The sequence below is a fragment of the Dermochelys coriacea genome, chromosome 2 (assembly GCF_009764565.3).
Source record: "Dermochelys coriacea isolate rDerCor1 chromosome 2, rDerCor1.pri.v4, whole genome shotgun sequence".
Taxonomy (NCBI): Eukaryota; Metazoa; Chordata; order Testudines; family Dermochelyidae; genus Dermochelys; species Dermochelys coriacea.
In genome coordinates, this window is record NC_050069.1 from 182,661,970 (window position 1) to 182,689,201 (window position 27,232).

General features: G+C 38.1%; 1 protein-coding gene across 21 annotated transcripts in view; it reads right to left on the reverse strand.

Moving 5' to 3' along the window:
• The window catches only part of BBS9 (Bardet-Biedl syndrome 9), a 461,967-nt gene that overhangs the window by 389,655 nt on the left and 45,080 nt on the right, over positions 1 to 27,232 (reverse strand). For all 21 annotated transcript variants that reach the window (XM_038389485.2, XM_038389486.2, XM_043508761.1 and 18 more), the window contains 3 exons: positions 19,734 to 19,818; positions 14,621 to 14,801; positions 13,390 to 13,519 (listed from right to left, as the gene is read on the reverse strand). In XM_038389485.2, the coding sequence (XP_038245413.1) occupies positions 13,390 to 13,519; positions 14,621 to 14,801; positions 19,734 to 19,818 (396 nt within the window). The remainder of the gene's footprint in view (positions 1 to 13,389; positions 13,520 to 14,620; positions 14,802 to 19,733; positions 19,819 to 27,232) is intronic.

A 27,232-nucleotide genomic window follows, 5' to 3' on the forward strand; every position in this document is an offset into this window, starting at 1 on the left:
GCCTCCCCCTCCGTCCCCTGCCTCCTGCCCGCAGCAATCAGCTGGTTTGCGGCATTCAGGAGGCAGGGGAGGGAGGGAGAAGGCTGCGCACTGCATTCTCGCTCCTCCCCCCAGCCTCCTGAATGCTGCAAGACAGCTGATTGCCATGGGCAGGAGGCGGGGGGAACGGGGGAAGGTGCTGATCTGCAGGGTCTGCCAGCCATGGACAAAGCAGGCGGCCAAATGACATTATAGAGGAGCACTGCACAACTTTAAACGAGCACGTTCTGTAATGGAGCAGGGTTGTAAGTTCGAAACAACATTAAGCGAGAGGACTTAAGGGGGGAGTTACTGTATTTGACAGCCATTTGAGAGCCTACCATAATATACCTTCCATTAAAAAATTCTGGGTTTATAAAATAGTAACTCAAACATGATGGTATTTCTCTGACGATTCGGCATTTGCATACACTACAAAGTTCAAGCTTACGCATTTTGTTTAACCTTTGGGGTTTTTTTCGGGGGAGGGGGGGAAGCAGGTTGTGGGTAAGGAAAGGAGTTATTCAAGGGTAAAATACTAAGGACTAGTACTTAAGTAGGACTAGGTCTAAAGTACTAAATGGTCTGAATCAACTCCATTATTATCAAGGAAGCTAAGTCAATATAAACAGCTGAGGACCTGGGATAATATGTTCAAAAGTAGCCTCTGAAACTGTAGCTCTCCCTAGGTACATTTATGTTTGGCAATCATATATTTTACTGACATCTAATTTATGAGCCAAACCAAAGCTGAACACACAAATCAGTCATTTACACATTTAAGTAGACTGTGGCCTTTGCAAATGCATTTTGCCCTCACATATCCGAATTGTGGTATACCCAGATATTTATACACAAAAAATCATGAGCACAATTTTAGAAGCTCACTTAAAAACTGAACCTTAAAAATAAAACTATGCCCATTTTGGTCAACTGCTCTTTCAGTCATTAAGTCCTTTAAAGCTGCTACAGCTCAGAAACAAATGAGTTGTTTTAAGAAAGCAGCATAACAAGCAATATTTTTCCTTTGATTCAGCTAGCTTTTTGAAATGGCTTTATGTTCCTGCTGGGTCCTAAAATCTATGGCGTTTCATATTTATTTAAAATGAACATCTACAATTATTTGAAAGCCTTAACGATTTTTCTCTTGTTAATTCTTTCTGTGCATTTGTGGGTACATTAATATGACAAGAGGGATGTAGCTAATGAGTTGTAGCAAGTGAATTATGATGTATTAATTTTTCTGTTGGAATGTTAGTCATCCAATCAGATTGCTTTATTTTCTCGGGCTTTTAAAATATTGTTTAAAGATGTATTTAATAGTTTTATAGCGGTTTCCGCACAGCTACTGCGCCCATACAATATCCTGCAAAGGCCATTGCTTCATTTGGCACATTTTACACTCAATCTGTGATTTCAATTACTTGTTAAATTTCTTTTATTGACTGTTTTACTATACATCACACGACAGTCAAAGCAACACCGAATCTGAAGGGACACTTTAATAGTGAAGAACTTGAAATATGAAACAAATTATTTTGGTTTTTAAAACAACATTACTGAACAAAGCAACTCCTACACACATATGGGAATAATTTGAAAATCTACCTTTTATTGGATTCTGAATAATAATAATAATAATAATAATAATAATGGCATATTTTTGTAGGTCTTCTCTTACAAAACAAATTGTTCACAACTTATTTTTTAACAAATTTAAATGCAGTTTGAATTTATATTTCTTAAACAAGGGAGACAATTGCACACAGTAGTCCAGGTGAGGTCTCACCAGTACCTTGTATAATGGCAACAACACTACCCTATCTCTAGTGCATATATCTTGCTTGATGCATCCTACGACTGCATTTGCCTTTTTCACAGCCGCATCACATTGGCAGTTCATAGTCATCCTGTGATCAACCAATAAATCCAGGTCTTTCTCCTCCTCTGTCACTTCCAACTTATATGTCCCCAAGTCTGCAAAAATTCTTGTTGTTAGTCCCTAAATGCATGATTTGCACAATTAAATTTCATCCCATTTCTATTACTCCAGTTTACAAGCTCATCCAGATCATCTCCTCTCACTTTGGTCACCTTGTTGACTTCACTGGACTTACTCCTGATTTACACCAGTATACATGAAAATTCTTCCTTTTGGATTATAGATACTACAAACCATGTATCCAGAATGTCCCCATAAAAGTTCCTCACTACCACTTTGCACCACTTTAACTGCAGCTGGGTAAAGTGTTTAATAAAATGAAGGATAAAGATCAGAAGAATGGAGAGAGAAAAGGGCTACCTAACATGAAGGAATGGGAGGAAAAAAAAATGAGGCTTCTACTCAAAACAACCTGTTCATCTGAGATACTCTCTGAAGTTAGAACCCTTGGCTGGGATTTTCAAAGAAGACCTAAGGGAGTTAAGCACCAATACCAGTGAAATTTAATAGGATCTGGGTACCTAACTCCCTTAGGCTCCTTTGAAAATCCCACTCCTTATGAGAAGAAGTCCTTGAGAAAGGTTCTAGTAAAGGAAGGAAATAAATACTCTCATAGATAAGGCTTCCCCATCCTGTTTCATGGAGACAGTCTTAAAAAAAAATCCATTTGTTCGCACACATTGGAGTTATTTTAAGGATACTTATATTACGTATTTAAGATGAAATGCACATCTGTGATGAGGCCAGCACACGGCATAGACAATACTTGAGTAGCACTGAAGTGGTGCTTTTTGACTAGTCCGCTTTTTCGGTTACAAGACAGCTTTTGAGCAGTGATTTCAAAAGACTGCCAGAAACAAGTCCACTTAAAAAGAGACACATGGGTTGTGCCTGATGAAAGAAAAAAAAAAAAAAAAGGAGAGATGGAAGATGATAATGTCACACAGCATAGGAAAGGTAGAGGTCAAGTTAAGAATAAAAGGTCATGACTAATTAAAGTGAAGGCAAAATTTGGCTCATTTTTACACATGTAAGCCCAGTGAATGGGGAATGAAGAGATTTCATGGGGACAAGATCAGAATTTGGCCAAAATGTCACTACTTGGAATGCCAGCAGGACTCTCCAACTTGCAGTTCTATTATAATACTCTCTTCAGTCCAACATGGAACTTGGGGTACATTAACGACAAGTGAAGTGACAGTAACATTTTCAGGTACCATATGATTTTTCCACCTTTTGTTTCTGGCAACTGCATTACGTATTTCTTAAATAATAATAAAATGTTGAATTAGAAGTAGTTGCCTATAAATATACCACACTGAGGTGCTAAATCAGGTATGAATTATTTTGTGATAGGGCACCAGCAGGCACCAGGAGTCTTTAAAATTTGCAGTTCAATCATCAAGGTCAAAGGTCGTTCAATGAAAGATGAAAAAAGAAAAAAATCTTTCCAAGTGACAGAAGAAAATAAAGTGATGGGAATTGACATCCCTTTTTCCTATCAACTGAAAAAAAAAAAATCCTGTTATGTTTGGGTCATGGACCAAATTACTACTGCCATCTACTGGAGATCATAATATTGTATCGTGTAACAAAATGTTTTCACGCTACTGCCTGGAACCAAAGAGAGACAAATAAAGCAACTTGTAAATACAAAATGCCTGCTGTTTCAAATTAAATGAATAACAGGATTTTTCATTTGTTTAAACAAGATCAGTATAATAGTCTGACAAACTATAAGTAATGAAATTCTAACAATACAGTATATATAAACTGTTAATATTTTCCATTGGAACAATAGACACCACACTGGCAGATCAGGCAAGTGATGTTAAGCCTACATTACAAATTAAAGATAATTATCCATACCACGCTCTTAAGTAGCAATATAGTAATCAACAGTAAACTTTAAAAAAAAAAGTAATAATTTATTTCTTTCCATTAAAATATGTATCTAAATTCACAAATGACCACCCATTTTTCCTCTGCTTTAAAACTCACATCAAATGAAAAAAGGCATCTTGTTAGAAAAAGAAAGCATTATGACAATGTTACTTATGCCAATGTAGTTAATTTTGTATCTTGTCTTGATCCTCTCTTGTAAAACACTGGATTTTAATTCAGCCAAATACATTACTTCCAGAAGGAGCTCGGCCTACCAGCCTCCAAGTGTTTCAGAAAGACAAGCCTTTGTCATTTATAAGCTGAAACATACAAAGAACATTCTTCTAGTTTACTTAACGATGTGCAGTTGACTAGTCCTTCAAGTGGACAAATCTAAGGCCTGACTGTGGCCCATCTGTGCTCTAGTATACAATCACTTCCACAGCGAGTGCACAGGGAGTAACAGGGTCTGCAGAGCCGCTCTAGTAGATGGGAGATGGTAGCATAGCTCCACTGGCAAAGTGGAGAACATATGCTGTATCAGGTATAAAGCTAACATATTTGTTCTCACCCAGGAGCAGCAAGGAGACTGGGAAAGAGATTTCAATTACCTAACTCAGAATCACCCTCCTCCTGGGCAGCTACATTACTCTGGGTAGCTTGTTAACTAACAATCTAGCCCTTAATTGACACTTACGGAATGAAAAAATTACAATGTGCACTTTCTTGTATTAAAGGTTACTGTGTATTCAGATTAAAAAGTTTGGTTTGTTTTAAGATTTTGACACAACCTGACAAAGTAGAGAAAAGACAGGAAATTCAAAGGCATAGAAAACACGAAGTTTTAAAACTATGATTTCTTTTTTGCTTCTTTGTCAATATGAGTAAAGGACTAAAGTCTCGATCTTGCAAAAAGTTATGCAGATGTTGAGAATTAACATTTAAAAGTGAAAATTCCAAAATAAAATTAATTCCGCAGAACGCTCATGACATCATCATATTTCAGATTATCACTCACTACTTGCAGTGCAGTAGCTAAGAGGGTTCGCTGCATTAGCAGAAGTGAAAGTGGATATGCAGTTTGATAAGAAAGCATGAGGACTTTAACAAAGAGCAGAGCCTCCAGCCTAACCTTGCAAGAAACAGGACAAAAATAAAAGTTATAGTATGGTGTTATCCAGGATAACTTTGGAGTTATCAGTGAGGAGAAAATAAAGAAGAACCGTGACATACCAAAAGAAAACCTCCCACGGCCTCACCTTCTCATGTTGCTGGGTCTGGAAAACAGCAGACCCAGCAGGGAGCATGTGCAAACAATCCTACGCTCTGCCTCTGTGCGTAGCCCCACAGCAACTAGTATTCCTTCATCTGTGCCTCTTCCTCGGCTGCCTGCAATCTATGATGTAGGTCCAGAAGTCCCCAGTCGGCAGTCAGATGTATTATAGCTTCCAGGAGTCCCCTAGTGGCAGCATGTGGTAATGCACCCTATAGCAGCTCAGTTGCAGTACTTCATTGGTGGGTCCTAGTCCCATGAGCCCCTAATAATCAGCTACCAAAAAAAATATCCATCCGTCCGTCTCCTCTCTAGTCTCCCCCTCCTTCTATAATTCAGTTACTACCATCATCCACTACACCCTGGGCATTTTTGCTATAAGGAATTCACAAGAGACGTAAAATATTGGATTGGCAAAACCTGCACAATGTTTGAGAGTTTTTGATTATAACAAAAACCTCATTTAACTGCTGATAACAGATTAGCTCTTTAGTATTAAGCAATATCACTAGCAAAACTAAACAACTAGCTATAAGTAGGCCAGGGAAAAGGACATTCTGATTCACAAAGAGCCACCATAACAACTATTACGTCAGTATATTTTACCATAAAAGATATTCTTAATGAGCCATACATATGTGTTAGAAGCACTATAAAATAAATACATGTCAGAAAAACAGTTGTGGGTTGGTCTTGGTAATGTTCTATGTGAGACATGATATAAGATGCAAAGAAAAATAAATTATATATTTTACAAATAAAGGTGTAATCAAGGACTAGTGCACTTACTTTGCAATTACATCGTAGGCCCTAATCCTGAAAAGACTCAGAGTATTGCCTATGACAACTTACCCAGTACCACGCTGTACTGTCACCAGTCTGTTCAAAGTGGACCCAATCAGTGGGTCCAGTATGCATCCAGGTCACCTGGATCTGAGTAGAGTCTAGTCTCTCTGTGTATATAGGGCACACAGTCCCAGATGCTAACTCTTGTTTGACACCCTTCTTTGGGTTGCGTGGAACTGCCACCTAGCCACCCTAGACCATGAAACCACTACCTGAGACCTTCCAAGCTCCTCCAGCCACTTACAAACACTACCCCAGAGTTCCACCTAGGCTGTGGGGTTCTCTGGGCTTCTAGTTTAACTCTTTTGGGGACAACATGGCAGAAAAGAAAGGAACACAGGCTTACCAAAAGAATTCCTTAACCACAGAAAATATACTCTTAAAGCACTCAGGAGTTGCAGGTCCTTGAAACAACAAGAGTCTTGAGATACACCCTCCCCTAGTCTGATCTCATCCTTCTTGTGACTGAAGTTTGTCAGCATTTCAGGCTGGGCAGAGTCCATCCTGCCCTCTCTCTCCTGCAAGTCCTGCTTATACGTGGCAATGGTTGGCTCCCCTGCAAAAGGCAGAGCCCTGCACTTAAGTTATGCCTATATTGCAGTCTAAGCTGTGACTGCAGCTCAGGTAGACATACTTACACTAGCTTTATCAAGGCTTGGATGGCTAAAATTAGCAGTACAGATGTGGCAGCGTAGTCTTCAATATGGGCTGTACAAGCCTGCTCAGAACCCCGGGTACCTACTTGTGTTGCTGAAGCCTGTGCCACCCCATCTATACTACTATTTTTAGCAATGCTAGCTTGGGTAAAGCTAACCTGAGGTATCTCTACCTGAGCTGCAATATGCCATGGAGTATAAACAGACTCTCTATCCCTTTGATATGTGCTCCAGTAGGATGTTCCATTACACACTTTTTCATCATGCTTGCACCACCTTACGGACCCTGTACAGAAAAAACTTTGTTCAGTGAGTAGTTCAGTGAGTGGGGAGCCAGTAGTTAAGAGTCGTTCAAAATAGATAGCCTCAGATGGTTCTCAGTGATAGTCTTTCCACAACGTGTCCAAGCATTTTTTCAGGGCAGGACAACTGTCTGAAATACATTACAATAAATTGCCCTTAGGCAAGTCTAGCCTAGTGTTCAACACTTAGTACAAAGTGGAGTTCATAATTTAGTACAGACATGTGCCATTCTATCACATTGCCAGCCACAAACATTCAAAAATCATGCAATTTTAAAAAGTTAAAAATACTAAATTTAGGATTCTTTTTATTTGTCTTCTTCAAGCTTTCCCCTGCAAAGATCAGGCTAGGAACTTGCTTTTTTATTTTCTTTTTTAAATAAAAGCTGAAAATCTCACACAGTCACAAGACTCTAGGAGCTAGGGCTTTAAGAAAAAACATCAAATATCATAAGGCATGCAATTTAATCAGGAGAGTTGGCAACAATGGATGCTATTCTTTACACACGGCAAGTAGGCCCATTCAATTCTTCAAGTTCTACCTCTCCAGAAAGTCCTCAGACATGAGAGAATTCACAGAGTGTAAAGTTAGGCACATATGGAATTTTCTGCAGGCTCAGAGCCCTACTTAGGTAAAGAAACACTACATATTTTGTAGCACTATAAACAACAAAACAATCTTTTCAAAGAAGCCTTTAAAAATGGCAATATTTTGTACATCTCTAGCCAATATGGTAGTAATTGATGAAAAATATAAATTTAATCACTTTCTTCTTTCCTAAAGTGGAATTAGGTGTAAATGTAGAGAGAGCTTCTAAAAATCCTTACGTTTAACTTCTCAGATCAGACAACATATTATTACGGCATACTCAAATTAAAAAATACAGCCGTTCAGTTCATACTACGTGTCATAACTGGCATCACTTCTGTTGTAGCACCACCATGCAAAAAAATGGAAAATCTTTCAGCAAACTACAGACTTTGATTCCTGCAGTTTTCTTTCTATCAAATTGTGTAGTAAGTGTTAAGTTTTGCCATTTTTATATGGTGATGCTTTAGCAGTTGTGGTAGTTGTGGTGATGTCAGTTATAATAAGGAATAACAGATGGGCTGGAGTGAAGAACAAAGTATTTTCTAGCATCTGGACAGCTGTAGAAACTGAATAAGTGGTGCTTTTATTTTTAACTCCACCCACTACTACCCGTTATTTGATTGCATTTTTACATCTTTTATACTTTCATTCAACTATAATCTTTCTTCATATTTTTCTCATTAACTTCAATTCCTGTTGCCTTTGCGGTGTTTGCAGACACACAGCTGCATACAACGCATTAACCTAACCACACAGTCCACTATATTTTTGCAGTAGAGAACAAGTCATAACTTCAACTTTGAATTTGGACCAGGTTTACATTTTCTCACTCAAATTAATCTCACATTTTAATTTTCTTTTTAAAAAATTATTGGAAGCCTAAACTCCATAAAACCAAGCATATTTGATTTTTAACTAACAGTTAAACTTCATACTTTTGAACTACAGCATTTTGATTAAAACTTTCCATAAAAACGTGCTAGTCAAATTGCTAGGCTACAATTCAGTTTCAAACTTACAGCTCAATCCTGCAGATGCACGTACCTCAATTCAGCTAAGAATTTAAGCACGTGCTTTGGCGAACAGGGATAGGCTGCTGAATTGGTGCCTTAAGCACATACATAATTTACTCACAAGTAGTTCCATAAAGTTAAGTACGTGCTTAAACGTTTGCCTTGTCAGGGCCCAAGTTATAATCATATGCATGAGAAGGCCTCGTTCTGTGTGCTACTGAAAAGTCTAGAAAGAAGCACACACATTTTACTTGTTCTAAGTAAAAAAAATACAGAAATAAATTATTACAGGATTTACTAGACAATTTTGTTATGTAGCTCTAGGAATAAAAATGATTTGAGTCTAAAACATTGCTAAGTTTAGTTAAATAATTTTGCTAGAAAGCAAACTTTTTTTTTTATTTAGCCACTGACAAAGTAATTTCCTAGTTACTAATTATTTACTTATAGGAACAGGTTTCTTTTTTAATTTAGAGCAAGTAGTAAGTTTATCACATGCTATAGCAGTTTCTTCTCAATATTTTGTTTCCCTTCCACATGTAAGAAAATGAACATACATGTAAGTTTAAGTTCAGTGGAAGAGAGCATCAGTACCAGTCCCTTGGATGAAGGTACTCAATTTGTGTTGCTTTTTAGTATCACTCAACCTCATAGGGCAAATGCCAGACTAGTCTGGGGATTTAGGAGGAAGCAAAGGATAGGAGCAGGCGGGTAGAGTAATACAAGTCTCCTCTACAAATAGGCTTTTGAATCTGCAGATAAAGTGGAAAGAAGATTCTTGGAAGCAGCCAGTCATTCTCCCTGCTCTCATGGTCATAAGGCAATCAACCCCATAAGCAAGCTTCTCTTCTCCATTCCATACGCACTCTTCTTAGCTATGGTTATCATTGATGGATGCCCCCAACCGAGGACAGCAGGGCTAGAAAACCAGAAACTAGTAGCAAAATGAGTGTGTGCACCAAACACAGACATACAGAAAACAAACATGAAAAAAATAAAATCTAACCAGGCAGAATGATACATGTGAGAACAAGAAAATGGTCAAAAATAAAAGAGGAGAGGTAGCAACAGCAAGGGCATGGTGCAAGGGTGAGCACATATTCATCCCAAAAGGAGGCTCCAAACAAAAAAAGGTTGGATGACTGAAGAGCTGAGGACAAGACTTCTTTCATAGTTGTACCATAAGTGTTATCATGCTGATGTTGGAGAAAGCTACTGGGATCACAAAAGGAAAGCAGCTGGTAGGAGGAAGAACATACGATTTGGCCTACTGCAGCAGACTATCATTCCAGTAAATTGGGTACTTGTCTCCAATAGTTGCCTTACAACTCTTCTTGCAATGCACCTAGTTGATTTTGCAATACGTACAGAGAAGGGGAAATTCCTGCCTTACAGCTGCACTGATCAACTGGTACCCTGAAGCACAAAATACAGCAAGCCTTATTTTATCATGTTTAATTACAATTCCGGTCATAAGAATATTCAGTCCTTCTGTAAATTCTATTAAGGGATAGATGGGAGAGTTACAGTTGTATGAACTATTTTAACTTTTCTCTAAGTTAATAGCAAGAGGCACTAAAAGGAGATGCTGCAGCCACAGCCAATACTACCCAATGCCTTGTGACAAAGACATAAAATGAGAGCCAAAAAAAAAAAAAAAAAATCTTTCCCATATAAATAGTATTAGAAAGAAATTTCAGATCTGAAAACTACTAAATTGCTTTCTGTTGTCTTACAAGTTATAAAATTGCTTATTGCTACTTTAGATTAATTTCTTCAGCCAACAATTCTGAAGTGATACAGTAGTCACTGCATTTCTATATTTGAGTCTGTAAAAAAATTCTTCACCAAAGTTTTTACTATATTACTTATAAACTTCAAAACAGATGCTTAATTTTTTTTTACTATTCCTTACACAGAGTCATGACCTAAAACTGCTAGCCTCTGAGTAGATGACACACATGTGGTGGTTGGCTGATGCAGGTGTTCATACATTAAGTATGGCACATTGTCATATGGGTTATGGCTCATCCCATTGATAAAGACGACGTACAGGAGGACTATGGTTGTCTTTTGGAGTTGAGTGGAGAGTGAGTGAGGATATAAAGCATAGATAAGGCTGACTAGTAAGTTACAATGAGTGCATACCTGAAGAACATAGAAAATAATTGACTAAACAAAATGACTTTCAGATGCCAGGATGAGTTTGCTGGGTTGGCAATTGGGGGGGGGGGGGGGAAGATTTTTTATTTGCAAATTTACTAAGCAAATTTGATCCAGTGTCAATGAGATAAACATGGAACCCCACAATGTCATTTTTTACAGCACCATTTTTCAGGAGACAAATATAGCCAGACTTGAAGTTCAGTACAGAATTAAGTCTGATTTCACCTTCTTAAGCGGTCCTGGTTTGTTTTTAAAGTATATGCCCTACTTTTATTTCATGAGTTTTAAACATTTGAACTTTTTTTTAAAAAATATATGTTTTTCCCCACCTAAAACGATTGATACATATTTATTACGTTAACTCCATCTTTAAAAAATTTGCATCTGGGAATTTAATATTTTAAGAAGTTTTATAGATACCTTTTCTTTTAAGGTAATAAATGCTTTCTATTTATTCTTCAGTGAACAAACAATTTCATTACTAAATAAAATTATATTTACCTGCAAGATAAGTGAAAATAGAAGCTTGTACTCTAGTAACTTGCCCTGACTTGTTCTTACCTGTTACCCCTTCTAAAAAGGATCATTGAAATTTTAAAAATGCTTAATACTTAATTCTTAATACTTAATTCTGCGAGTTTACTTTTACATTTGCTTCAAGAGAATCTCTCCCCCATGAAGGGCAAATACAGTGCCTTCACTCATGGATAAAATACCTGTAAAAATTCACATGAGAGTAAATTACTGTCCAGATTCTTAACCCCAGATTTCCACTCTTAAGAGCGAGACAGACTGAATACCCCTCTTGGGAGCTTGCTGCATCTCATGTATAGTAAGAGAAAGGAAGAAGAGAAGCTCATGGTGTAAGGGCAGTAATGGGAGCAGCAGATGAGATATCCTGGCCAACTGCCTCCACCTCAAAGGACACCCAATCAGTCTGTAGCTCCTGCTGAGTAGTCAGAATTACTAATAATCTCTAGGGCTTGCTCAGAGTCCTCCAGTGTCTAGTCATTCTGAGAAGAGCTCCAAATCAATGAAAGTCAACTCTCATTTGGACCACTTCCTGCTTTCACTCAAGGGAAAGATCTGGCAAGCCACCGTGCATCTTAATCCTCAATGCTTCAGTTAAGTCCTTTACACAGCCAACCACATGAGAGAGATCCTGGTACAGATCCTATGCTGCTTCTGGAGGTGGAACCAAAGTGCATATGCTTTCGAACTTCTCCCATCTCTGCCTCAACTAATGTCCATATGTGCATGTTCTCATATCTATGTACGGTATACACAATATATATTATAAATGGATGCATGTGACTGTTGCTGTATACCTTCCTCTTCTCTCCATAAAACAATTCTGAGAAAGATGACTGGTATGAAAATTCTGAATATGTGAAAGTGAACTTGGCAAGACAATCTGGGGGAAATTATTGGTTCCTCAAAAAAATTCACTAAAAGCAAAATCTTGGTTTTAAAATCCATGCAACAGACAAAAAAAATTAGCAAAAAAAGTTTTAAAAAATTGCACTAATTTCTTCCTGCCACAATTAAAACCAACATTTGGATAAAGTTTGTATGCACATACAACTGTCTATACTGTGTTCTATTTTTAAAATGTTAGTCTGATTTCCTGTCATAAAAATAAATGTTTAACAGCTTCATGTTACCATGTTACTTCATGTTTAACAGCTTCTTACCAGATTGAGATTTTTATCCCAGACTTCAAAAGTTTTAGACACAAACTACTCCGGCATATGCTGTATCATTAACTTACTTTTTTAATTTTACACTGAGTGGCCCAGCAGGATACTTAGTGATCTTTTTACACCTAACACTCACCCGATGAAAGAGATCACAATTTGTACTCATGTTGTCCCATGTTAAATTAATTTTATAATTTTCATTTATTCAAAAAGCATTAGATAATCACTGGAAGAGAACAAAAAGCTTTTGTAGCCCTCTTCACAGATTCCCAGTCTTAATGTATCTTAATCTTAATGAGAAAACTAGTTACTCAGACTTTGCATTTCCCCTTGATTGTGAGCCTCTGCACTTGTGAAAAACATGCAACCTACAAGTGAAGAAATAAGGCTACTCAACAATTGTGTCTCATTTTCTTCTGCTCTGCTTGCTGTGTGTCAGTGATAAGGAACAAATACAAGCAATGGTGTCACAGTTTGTTTCCTTGCTGTGAATGCAAAATTGAATAATTTAAACAGATTACTAAACTAACTTAAAAACTAGCTTTAGAGTACAATAATCCATTTCAACAATAACCTTTGTAATTCAGCTGAAATTAGACTGATAATGAAAAATAAATTCCCATAGACACTCCCTACTTTCTTGTCTCAGAGAAGATCATACTAGACTGAAGTGCTCTCTTGAAATCTTTGACCCATCTATCATTCTTTCATAAAAGAAATTTTGTCAGAAACAGAGGCCAAGTTTTGCCTTCACTTACACCAATGTAAATCCAAAGTAATACTAATAATTGAACAAAATTATTCAAATGTATCAGAAATTGCATAAATTGACCCAGTGAATATATCACACAACATACCCAAAACTATATTTTTTCCTTTTATAAAACTACTTTTTTTGTTAAATACTACAGAAATGCTTATTAGCATCTGTAGAAATTTTTTTTTTTTTTTGCTGGAAACAAATCTAAAAAAATTAAACTTTTACAAAGTTACTTACTGTAAATTGCCCACTTTTACTGCTACAGGAATATGGGGAAGCTGAGTGGCCCACTTCAATGTCACATCCTGATAAACATGCAACATGTTATTATGGTTTCCAACCAGAGTGTTTATTGTTCCTTCAGACACTGTTAAAAACATAAAAACAGTTTTAAGACAACAGATGTTTTCATGAGCAAGTGTTTTCCTTTCACATTTACATTATTTTCCATTTTTTGGGGAGGGGAGGGGAACCCACTATGGCATATTTGTGAACAAATTTGTTTCCCTTTTTATTTATAGATTATTAAGCAGTCAAAAAAACCCAAGAAAATTACATAGACAATAACCAAAAATGTATGTGATTAATCATGGACACCGATTATAATTATATCAGTGTGTGAAACATAAAAAGAAGTGCCGGAGACATTTCTGATACTTCCAGAACTATCACTCATAAGAGTTAGTACCAGAAGTCCCAGAACGCCCCAAAAGTAAAATATCATGGATTTGTCATCATCGCTATGAATACACTGGGATAGACATGGCACAACACACACATTGGTTAAGTAATTTTAATCAATCACCTATCTATCGCATGTTTACACAAGAAATTACAGAAAGTAAAATAAAGATGATTATGAGATTGTTTGTAAAGTTTAAATTAACTAATTTAATATAACATTTTAAAACTTATTCTTTGCTATTCTGGTACCAACACAGAACTATAGATTCTTAATTCTGGTCTTTATCAATTTGTCAGCCAAGCTTTATACCATTCAACCACAGAATCAGAGCACCTCACGAGCATTTATCCTTACAAGACCCCTGACTTTCTTGCATTCTTGCTACAATTTGAAGCCCTGAAAAATTAATTGATCTCAGCTGCTCTGAGGCACCACGCAACATGCTTGAATACCTTAATCTTGGTGGACTTTACCTCTCTTCTACCCCTACTTTACGTTTCTTATACTCTAATCCAGGCAAGATTTTGCTCTTTTTATTTATCCATAAATGACTTGCAAGAAAAAGTAGCAAATAGAACCCAAATTTTAGAAAACTTGATTCTTTCTGTTCTCTGAAAAATTATCCACTGCAGTTACAAAATGTCAGGTACAATTTGAATTCTACATAAGCTTTTATATTAATCCACAATATATTCAAAAGATTGTATCTTCCTAATGGAAAAAATTCTTAGTTTTAAGTGTAACTAGGTCAAAGATTCTAAGTTGAATTTTTCTTTTACAAACCTGAACAATAAGGAAGGAAGCAACTTGGACTGCAATCGAGTTTTTTCATGAATCGAATTTGCCCATTATCCTTAAGGCAAAAGAAATTTCTCTCACCAAGCACAAAAACAGAGGAGGTCTGATTAAAGGAAACAATGCATATATCCAGTGCTTGTTCTCCAATGTTTAAAACCCAATCCATCTTCAAAAGAGAAAACATAACCAAAGATCAGTTAACAGCTATGTGTATAATAAAAGGCTTAAGAAGAAGGTTCAATCTACATCAAACTAAATGAATTTTCAGCAATGTAAGTGAAAAGACACTTTGGGGTGGTACGGGGGAAAGAGGTAAAATGTTATATATTATAGATGCATATTATCTTCAGGAATGTTGTGATTTTCCTGATTCCAAAAAATAAAACACTGTTGGGGGAAGCGGAAATAAACCAGTCCACAAACATTTTATGAAATAAACCATAAACACATGCTATGCAATTCACTCTGTAATCATATTTATTGTTCAAAAAATAATGCACACATTGTCCCAAAACAAAAAAAAGCTTTGAAATCTGGAAATAAAACACAAGGTTCCCCATTCTACTAACTAGTTAAAGTCCTTTGTGTCTGCCCTTAGGTACTGATAAGTTTCACCAACTTGTTTATCAGCTCCTATGCAAAGTTATATCCAAACCAATCCAAATGTGCTAAACAAACACTTGACTGATGCCAAGCTGGTTTAACAGGAGAGCTGATAAAATTCTCAGTTCAACTGTCCTGTATTTTGTGGTTTTGAATCACAACTTTCCACCATTGTGATTAAAAACATGAGGAATAACCTCCTTCACGAACATACTGGTAGAGTTGAGGTAACAACGTGCACCTTTCATTTTAAAATGCTAAAAATGAATAAGAGAAATCAGGATTATGTTACATCATCCACTTTTCGGAAAATTCTTTCTGTTCTGGGATCAACTGATACCTAGGCAATATGATGGGTAACAGAAAGATTCCATAAAGTGTTTGATTTTTTTTTTGCCCAGTGAAATTCCAGTACTTTGTTAATTTGATAGATTCAGATTTCCAATAAGACTCCAACCAAGAATTATCAGAAATTACCCCCATATGTCCTTCAGTTATTTTATAAGTTTAGTGTCTACTTTAATTTACAGTCCCTCATTGGTAAAATTGTATCATCCTCTGTTCAACACAAATTTCAACGTATTCCTAGTAGTGGGATCAAAGGTGAATTCATAATTTTTTTGAAAGCTCTATCAAGTGCCATCAGGAACATGGGGCACCAATCCTCCTTTTTCAGTCAAGTAACACAAAGATTGATGATAGTTACAGAAGAATTTTTGAACACTCACAGTGTAGTTCATGGCTTTTGTCTACCCTCAAAAATAGCTCTATATCAACAATCAATGTAGCTGAATTCCAGAGCCTACACAAGATCATGCAGAGATTTGCTCTGATAGAGCTAGTTGAAGCTTAGCACTGTTTGTTCTTAATTTAAGAGTGCAAATCCCTCATGTCCCTGCCCAGTGCAGCTACACCTATTGCTGGCCACCAGCTGCTGAATTGAGGCTACCCCTGAAAGTAGACAAGGTCTAGAATTGTGTTAGCAATTATTCCTTTCTCATCATGATTTAGATAAAGAGTTTTGGACACCCATCCATCAGAAATTTGGGATGAGTGAACATGAGAAGTTCACATTTTTTTCTGTTCTATTTTTATTGCCTCAGACAAAAAAGATCTTCTTGTACTTTTTTCTGCATTCTTGGAGACATCTTCAGCAATCTGCACATAATATTCTTTCATTTTCTTTTCACAGGCAGAGGCAATTGCGCTAGTTATGCATTTCTCCCCACGTGGATACTTGTACACATTATCAGCTGGTATTGTTTATGGTAAAGTGTACTGCAATGCACTCTAAGTGGGGTTACATTTGAAGACTGTTCTTTGATGCCAAACATATTACAGAATACAGTCCTCACCTACTTAGCAGTGTTAGTCAAAAGGAACATAGAGACTTGTTACCTCCTGAAGGTCAAAACAGCAGCCTGGATTTCTACATAGAGTGCTTCCGCCGACGTGCACGAGCTGAAATTGTGGAAAAGCAGCATCGCTTACCCCATAACCTCAGCCATGCAGAACACAGTGCCATCCACAGCCTCAGAAACAACTCTGACATCATAATCAAAAAGGCTGACAAAGGAGGTGCTGTCGTCATCATGAATAGGTCGGAGTATGAACAAGAGGCTACTAGGCAGCTCTCCAACACCACTTTCTACAAGCCATTACCCTCTGATCCCACTGAGAATTACCAAAAGAAACTACAGCATTTGCTCAAGAAACTCCCTGAAAAAGCACAAGAACAAATCCACACAGACACACCCCTAGAACCCCGACCTGGGGTATTCTATCTGCTACCCAAGATCCATAAACCTGGAAATCCTGGACGCCCCATCATCTCAGGCATTGGCACCCTGACAGCAGGATTGTCTGGCTATGTAGACTCCCTCCTCAGTCCCTTCGTTACCAGCACTCCCAGCTATCTTCGAGACACCACTGACTTCCTGAGGAAACTACAGTCCATTGGTGATCTTCCTAAAAACACCATCCTAGCCACTATGGATGTAGAAGCCCTCTACACCAACATTCCACACAAAGATGGACTACAAGCTATCAGGAACAGTATCCCCTATACTGTCACGGCTAACCTGGTGGCTGAACTTTGTGACTTTGTCCTCACCCATAACTATTTCACATTTGGTGACAATGTATACCTTCAAATCAGCGGTACTGCGATGGGTACCCGCATGGCCCCACAGCATGCCAACATTTTTATGGCTGACTTAGAACAACGCTTCCTCAGCTCTCGTCCCCTAATGCCCTACTCTACTTGCACTACATTGATGACATCTTCATCATCTGGACCCATGGAAAAGCAGCTCTTGAGGAATTCCACCATGATTTCAACAATTTCCATCCCACCATCAACCTCAGCCTGGACCAGTCCACACAAGAGATCCACTTCCTGGACACTACGGTGCTAATAAGCGATGGTCACATAAACACCACCCTATATCGGAAACCTACTGACCGCTATTCCTACCTACATGCCTCTAGCTTTCATCCAGACCATACCACTCGATCCATTGTCTACAGCCAAGCTCTACGATATAACCGCATTTGCTCCAACCCCTCAGACAGAGACGAACACCTACAAGATCTCTATCATGCATTCCTACAACTACAATACCCACCTGCTGAAGTGAAGAAACAGATTGACAGAGCCAGAAGAGTACCCAGAAGTCACCTACTACAGGACAGGCCCAACAAAGAAAACAACAGAACGCCACTAGCCATCACCTTCAGCCCCCAACTAAAACCTCTCCAACGCATCATCAAGGATCTACAACCTATACTGAAGGACGACCCATCACTCTCACAGATCTTGGGAGACAGGCCAGTCCTTGCTTACAGACAGCCCCCCAACCTGAAGCAAATACTCACCAGCAACCACACACCACACAAGAGAACCACTAACCCAGGAACCTATCTTTGCAACAAAGCCCGTTGCCAACTCTGTCCACATATCTATTCAGGGGATACCATCATAGGGCCTAATCACATCAGCCACACTATCAGAGGCTCCTTCACCTGCGCATCTACCAATGTGATATATGCCATCATGTGCCAGCAATGCCCCTCTGCCATGTACATTGGCCAAACTGGACAGTCTCTACGTAAAAGAATGGATGGACACAAATCAGACGTCAAGAATTATAACATTCAAAAACCAGTTGGAGAACACTTCAATCTCTCTGGTCACTCGATCACAGACCTAAGAGTGGCTATCCTTCAACAAAAAAGCTTCAAAAACAGACTCCAACGAGAGACTGCTGAATTGGAATTAATTTGCAAACTGGATACAATTAACTTAGGCTTGAATAGAGACTGTGTAATGACTCATCCATTCCCAAAGTAAAACTATTTCCCCATGGTATTTCTCCCCCCCACTGTTCCTCTGATATTCTTGTTAACTGCTGGAATTAGCCTATCTTGCTTGTCACCATGAAAGGTTTTCCTCCTTCCCCCCCCTGCTGCTGGTGATGGCTTATCTTAAGTGATCACTCTCCTTACAGTGTGTATGATAAACCCATTGTTTCGTGTTCTCTGTGTGTGTGTGTGTATATAAATCTCTCCTCTGTTTTTTCCACCAAATGCATCCGATGAAGTGAGCTGTAGCTCACGAAAGCTTATGCTCTAATAAATTTGTTAGTCTCTAAGGTGCCACAAGTACTCCTTTTCTTTTTGCGAATACAGACTAACACGGCTGCTACTCTGAAACCTTTCCAAGAGCTGGTTCTCTACTTGCTTCCATGTATAATTCAAGGTGTTGACTTTGATTTATATAGTACAAAAAATGTTTGAGTTCTGACTCTTCCAGAGACCACCTCTCTCCCCATGTGCCACAATGGAAGACAAAGTCAGCTGGACTATTTAAGCTAGCACTTTCTGGAGTATCTTAAATGATCAAGCAGTTGTCAGTGCAGTACCAGCGAGGCGGGAATTCCTTTCCCCCCACTAGTCCAAAATGACCTGAGTATGTTAGCCTTAAGGCACAACATAAGAGACGTTAATTTCCCAGGTTTTTCACTGCAAGGGTGGGGAGGATGGGGTTCAGGAGGATGGGCAAGCTGGCTATTTGGGGAAATGTCTTTTTCCTAATTAAATAGTGTTCTATTTAACAGCGTACATGAGCCCCCAACTTTAACAGGGTCCATTTTAGAAATCTAACAAACTAGTCATAAAAAAACCTTTACATTTAAAATCTAAGCAAAATTTCATTTACAACATATTTCAACACATTCCATTTTGATAGGAATTAACATGGAATTTACCCTTTCTGTTAGGTTAATTTCTCCTCTCTTAAAACAGACAGCTTAATGAATATTTAGGACCCAATCCAAATAGGAATAAAATTTACTCGAGTCTTTCCATGGTCTTAAATGGAAGTTAGATCTGGCCCTTAGTGACAACACAGTATTTCAATCTGTCAGCTAGTCTTCTCTCTTTTTAATATTTATGCACTGTAGGTTATATTTTATGTAAAACAAACAGATCTTACAACAAGCCTTTTTCCAGAACTCAGTTTTTGCTGCTCTGTCTCCTCTCTTTCATCAGCATCTGTTGCAAATGCCAGCACTTGGTACCTGTTATAAAAAAATACAGATAGCATCTCTTTGCAGTTTATCAGTTTTACATCAAATGTTTAAAAAATGTTCACTATAAAAGGTTATGGCAAAAGCAGAATCCAAAAATGTTGTCAGAAAATCTACTTTACAATGCATTTGTTGATATCATTATTCTTACAGAGCACATGCACTGAAGTATAGTAACTAGATAACAGATTTTAAAGTAGTATTTAAAACATGCTGTCAGATTCAGATTTTTTACCTTAAGGATACATCCTTATGTAGTAATAGTGAAAGATTTCAATTTTTTAACTTTATGTAACACTGACGGTCTGTCGGGGGGCAGGATTGAACTCGGGACCTGCGGAGCTTAGCGCATGAGCCTTTACAGCATAAGATAAAAGCCAATGCCTGTTAGATAAGGCTGTAGAGCAGACTCTCTCTCTTTAAGTGGTCTCTGTGCCACTAGATAGGACAGAACACCACACCCAGAAGGTGCGTGGGTTACATTTACATTACCTTTCTTTCCACCAAAAAGTTCAGATTTTATTTTGTTTGTTTAAATTTAATGTTAATGTTAGAGGTGGATACTGTAAACAAGAGAGAGGCCAGAGACAATTTATTACAGCATTTTGAAAATAGGACCTTACGGCAGTGAGAAAAAGTATTTGAAATGAGGAAAGTTTATAATCTCTAATTTAAAAAAAAAAAAAAACTGAAGCTCAGATAAAGTAACACTTGCCTACCTTAGGAACATGTTTCAGAATTAAACGGTTCTACTCGGAAATGTGTCTCTGTAAAAATGGCAGTGGATGAGTTGCATAGGTGTCATTTTATAACTGACAGCCCAGCAAACTGAGTCAAGTTGGCTTCTTTCCTCTCACTCACTCATTATCAACAGTAATAAAAATTATGCAGGCCTACATCTGCCCTTATTTACACTTATGCAACACCCACAATGCTCAAATTATGCCCTCAGTGAGACCTATACAATTCCATTTCCTTCCTGCGTTTGCACTGATGTAACTTGGTAAACAATCTTGTTCCTGCTGCATGAGTAATTAAATCAAACACTTTCTCTCTCAGTTGGCTCTGCAGATCCAACAGGAATAAAAACAATAAAAAAATATGTTACTAATGTGTTACTCTTAACACACATGGGATAGATGGGCAAGAGTAAGACTTCCATTTTTACGATCACTTTTCAGAGAAGCAGCACACTTTAAAGCACTTTGAGATTAAAGATGATATAAAAGTGTAAAGTATTATCATAATATCACGAGCCAAACATATCGAAGAGTAAGTGTAACAGGTATTCAGCACATAGTTGATTTTAGGCATGCATGCTAAATGCCTTTATCTTTATCATTTAGCACACAATCCTACAAGTTGATAATTTTCTTAATACTCTAACTGGCCACTTTTAAGACATCACACTCCCTCACAAAACTAATCAATGTATTTTAATAATTTTTGTAAAGCTGTACATATAAATTAGGGCCCAGTACTGGGAACATACTGAATCAGCTCCTATTAAAATCAGGCTCAGGCCAACAGAGTTCCAAGTGCCACAATTCTCCCTGATGATTTCAGTAACTTAACAGCATATTAAATATATTTTAGTTTATTCCAAGACAAAGTTAAATACTAACACGATCAATGCTAACATTTCAGGTTTATTTCTGTATTTGTGGCAATGGCTGCTAAAGGATTTTTCTTAGTGGTTTTAACTTTATTTTATTTTTACTAAAGAAGATTTTAAAATTTCTACTCGAGTTGAGAAACGCAATTGTTCAAAAGCAATTTTTCTATGGCCTAAACAAACTAAATAAATTGCTGTTGGAGCTACAAAACAAATATCACCATATCTCTTTCCAACTTTGCCTTTCACACAAGCAAAAACACTCAGTTTTCAAACTACAGAATATTTAAAATAGATGTTGCAGATTCTGGGGGTGGCGGGGGGAAATCTCTCTTCACCACATAAGTGTTCAATTACATGACCTTAGGAACCTGACTTTATTGTTCAAAGTACTGAATCAGAAACACTGGACCAAATACAGTATTATTTTACAATATAACATGGGGGTGATCTACATTTTTCAGACCAGTCTCACACAAATCACAAAAGTGCATTGATATCTATGAAATGACTGACTGAATGACAGTTCCTTGTGACACTAAAAATCTTAAAACCACAGAACCCACAGAGGGCCAAACAAACCTATCAAGCTATTTAGCATTCTTTCATGTCACATCACATGTAAAATAACTTAAATATGGAGAGAGATGTTACTTTCAGAGCTTGAAAATAAGAATCAGTTTAATAGCCCTTGCTTGCTGAAGTGAAGGCACTGTACTGTACAAATCTCAGGATAGCAGAGAAATTCAGAACAGGACAAATTGTTCCATGTTGCCATGTTAGAAAATACCAGTCTGGATAGTGGCATGTTGAGTTTGCCAAAATCAGAAAGACACATCATTTCTTTAAAATAAAAGATTAAAAATGAAATTTTTTGTGCTTTACTACATCTGGGTCCTATTTCTCCCTCACCTTTCAGGGCTCAACTGTGCATTCAGCTTTGAGATATAACTTCTGTGTAACTCCCTTCCAGTATCCTCCCCTTAGCTTATATAGAATATTAGTAAATCCTACTTTTCAATAATTATATTACATTGTTTCTTTCTCTCAAAGTATTGTGGCACATTGCATGTATCAAAATCCTGAAGGATCTCAAAGTACTTCACAAACTATACAGCACTACTAAAAAAAACCTGTGACAGATATTGCAAAAACATGCAGCATCTTTGTGGGAACATATTGTATTAAGTTTATGTATCACTGCAGGCCAGTGATAGCATGTATAATTACGTTCTACTTCACAGGACAGAAATGAAAACAATGGATGATGATTAAGATGAATTGCTCACATTGTAAACACCTTCAGAGAGGTACGACCCCCTATGAAGGTTTGTGTAGACTGGTTCAAACTGGATTTTCCAGAGACCAACAGACAAAGAAAGGGTTTTTGGAATAAAAAGGCTGTGTTTAAATGGACTCAGTTTTCTTTCTGCAGCAAATGGACAAGGACTTCTGTCCAAGAGCCCCAGCCCTTGCAGAAGGGTTGGAAAGACTTTGACCTACAGGATCCCATAAGACTGATGGATGACCTCTGGTAAGCTTTTTGCATGTATATAGGAACTTATTGTTTTTATATGTTTTCTCTGTAATGTTTTTGCTCTTAGAATAAATACAGTTTGTTTTGTGAAAGCTGATTGGTAACCAGTGTACTCTGTTGTATCCCAGGAGAAAGCGTTAAACAAGCACATGTGCTGGACCCGAGTTAGACCTGCTGGAAAAAAAAAAAAAAAAAAAAATCACCACAGAAGAGATGCAGAGGTACTGCAAGCAAGCTTCAATCTGAAACAAGAGACACCTGGGTCTCCACCCCAAGAGAGATGATGGGTAGGAAGCCTAAAGCCATAAGAGGGTGCCCTCCAGGAAGACAAGGGGTAGGAGGGAGGGATCAAAGGCACAGCTAATCCTGAAATTGTGATAAAAGCCACCACTGAAGTGAATGGTGACAGCCAGGCAGACAGAGGGAAAGTTTAGCCAAAGAAACAAAGACGTCAGTTTTTAAAAGGTCTCATCTGGAAAATTCACAAACAGTAAATTCTACTGCTATCAATTATCCATCTTGGAAAGAACTGACTCATGCCAATTTTCTACTTATTTCACATCTTTATACCATTATACCTTCCCCGGTCAATGCAACTGTACAAACTTTACAGCCTATTTAGTATCCAGGAGTCAACACAAAATACTCCCACTAGTAGAAAGCATAAAGGGTTCCATTAAATGAGTATGTTGTTTGAGAGATAATAGAAATTCTGGTGCAAGAGCAGTAAATATTTATTATGGCAGTAAAGCTCAAACCAGATTGTGTTACAATTAGATAAATTGTACTCTTGAGGCATAAAATGCAAAACAGAAAAAAAATTGCTATATTCCTCTAAATCCTTTGGGTTATGATTATCTCTAAAATCTTCATTCCTCCTCCCCCTAGCAAAGATGATGCATTTTGGCTATAAGCCCTTATGATGAAGGAAAATGTGCATTTTTGGTCTTGAAAGCAGATGAACTTGTCAGATTGGAATGTTAGGTAGGAGTTACATAGGAATCTGTATGCTTCATGCAGATTAATTCTTGCCAAAAGAAAATTGCTAAACTAATCATAGTACCCTTAAACTATATCACTGATGTAATCAGGCCCAAATTTCTTTGCAGGAAGCACATTTTACTTTATATGCGACCTGAACTAGTGACACGTAAGTAGAGACTACATAACTTGCAGATTCATAATCTGCGGCTTGCTATGATTGACCAGCACTGCATAGGGTAGTAGGAAGGGGAATTAAAAATCATTGGGATGGCAGGGAATATTTCCATTCCAACTTGCTGAAATATTCAGTATTCCCAGGGGAAGCCCATGAGGTAGACAGGAGATGGGCAGGACAGCTACTTCAGTAGCAGAAGAAACATTGGACCTCTGGTCAGGAAACTTGCTTCCTCTACTCTGGACAGGAACTTTCTTATGCCTTCCAGGTCATTTTTGCTGAGGTGGGACCCCGAATACTCTAGCAGACACCAGGTCGACCCCCAGGAAGGGTCGGAAATTTCTCTAAGTCCCCACTCAGCCACCAGGTCAACCCCGGCAGCACGCACATCTGACATCTGAGCAATGGCACCAGGTCACTCAGCTGTTCTAGGAGCAGTTCTTGACTACTCTCAGTAACAAGCAGCAAAAGAATGTAGGACATGGCAACAGATCAGCAGATCATGGCAACTGCAGTCAGACTGGCTCACAAAAACAGGGAGGAGATCACCAGTCTATAAGGTTGAATACTGTGGCTCTCCAGATCCATTTAATTATCCCTTTATAGGGGTGGAGAGTGAAAGAGATGCAAGGCAAGAGCACTTCCATAAATTTACTAGAGTACCAGTACTCCCAACCCCTTAGCTGAGTGTTTCAGTATACCGAACACCACCAGGGGTAATAGCAGCCAATGCAGCTGCTGCAATTCTGGGGGAAGAAATCACAGTAGATGAGGCTTTAGCTGCCTTTAGGGGGGAAATTGAGAGAGTCGCCTCAGTCAGGTAACAAGGGCTTATAAAGAACACAGCTCCCTTCAATGCAATCAGTGCTTCTGCAGGCCACTGCTTCTGCACTGCGAAGTATAGGGGGACTTATCAGGTGTAGCAGGTGCTTTTAATTAAAGGTCAGTCCCACACAAAAACTAGGGAGACTGCATTCCCCCAAAAAAAGAGCAAGCAGGTTTCATCACATAGGATTTTTTTACCGTATGCTCCTGGGATCCCTGGTGGCCAATGCAGTGTTATGGTATAGCACAGGGATAGGTAACCTGCGACACACGAACTGATTTTCAGTGGCACTCACACTGCCTGGGTCCTCCACCAGTCCAGGGGGTTCTGCATTTTAATTTAATTTTAAATGAAGCTTCTTAAACATTTTAAAAACCTTATTTACTTTACATACAACAATAGTTTAGTTATATATTATAAACTTATAGAAAGAGACCTTCTAAAAACATCAAAATGTATTACTGGCACGCAAAACCTTAAATTAGAGTGAATAAATGAAGACTCAGCACACCACTTCTGAAAGGTTGCCGACCCCAGGTATAGCACATGGCAAGTCAAAGTCTGCAACAATATCTTTTATTGGATCAACTTCTGCTGGTGAGAGAGAAGATTTCGAGCCACACAGAGCTTAACTACTTTGTCTCTCTAATATCCTGGGACTGACAACTACAATTACACTGCAAATACATTCTTATGCATTTAATGATCACTTTGATCTATACACAAGTGAATTGGCCTGGCTTCCAGCTGTGAGTTTGTCAGTTCTCAGCTGATGTCTAGCCCTTGGCCACAGCTGGTACTCAGGCTGCCAGCATCACATCTGTTAGCATTCAATTGCCAGATTATGCATCCCTTTCTGAAAGAGAAAGGTCAGCAGTCCAGCACCAATTTTAACACTTTTCAGTATTGAACGATATTCAAAAGTCAAGAAGCCCAGGCTATCCAATGATAAGATAAGAAAACATCAACACACTTAATCTGAAAAAAAAAAATTACCCAAAAGTAAACTCCAATCACTGCTTGAGCCCTTGAATTTTGATTATTTGGGAACATGCATTTTGCTTTCCAGCTGACTTCAGCACCCTAAAGCATACTCAGTCAATATCCACACTTCCAACAGGTGACCCAGAAAATAGAGATCTGATGGTATGGTATGCATTTCTTCCTAGTTACAATGAAGCATCACTATAAAGACAGAGGGCTCTCTAACTGGATCTTCCAACAGCCAGACACATATGAGGAAAACTGTTTCTGGGTCTAATTGCACCAAGCACTGATTCAAAAAGTCAGCTAGCCACAAGCTGTTTATTGTCAAGTATTCAGAAAAATTATATCATTTCCTACAGGGTTGCCAGTGGAAGCAAGTAATCTAGAACCAGAGACATACTGCCATTGGCTGAAGCTTTAAAGACAGAGACTGGTTTTTCCACAGACTTGAAAAACAGTTCAAGTATTTTATCTTTCAGATATAATCATACTTTAACAGCTAGTAGCCTGGGCCTACATTAGAAGAGAAATTCATGTTTTGCCATTCTTGGTTGAGAAAGGGCTTCACTCTTCCATAATTTCAGCCTGTTAGCTATGGCTTTCTGCTGAGATTAGTGGTCCTGACTAAAAACTGCATGCATCCTATTATTCTTGTTATCTCATCTCCTCAGCCCTGTTTGTCTCATCCACCTGTTATGTATGTTTGTCTCATCCACCTGTTATGTATGTTTAGACTGTAAATTCTTTGGGGTAGAGACTGTCATTGATGTAAGCCTCTAGGTACTACTGCAGTATAAAACACTTTTTTTTATTTAATACTGGCTGCAATCCCCAACCCATAAAACAGAGTTCTGGGGTTTAGAATGATGGAAAGATGGGAGTTGAGCAAAACTCAGAGGATCTGCACTGATCTATTTGCATACTTTCTTGCAGGTGTTATCTCAAGGCCTTAGCAATATTTGTTAAATGGATGGGAGCATCTATTGTTTAAGGATCCCTTCATGGTAACTTATTTTTGATGTTACAGAGATATGCTTCTCCTGAGCTTGACTAGGCATTTATTAGGATGCTACATCGCCATTACCGTATCAATTGATGATCTCAGAGGACTTTGGGGCAAAAAGGAGCATACTTCACACCTCCCCTTTTAAAAAACTGACCAGAGGACAGGGGTACATGTGTATGTGAAAACAGTGTGGTCTACCAAAGCACTGGCACTGGAAAGTACATGCTTTGTTGCCTATCTATTCATGTGAAAGGCTGGGAGACTGGTGATCCTTT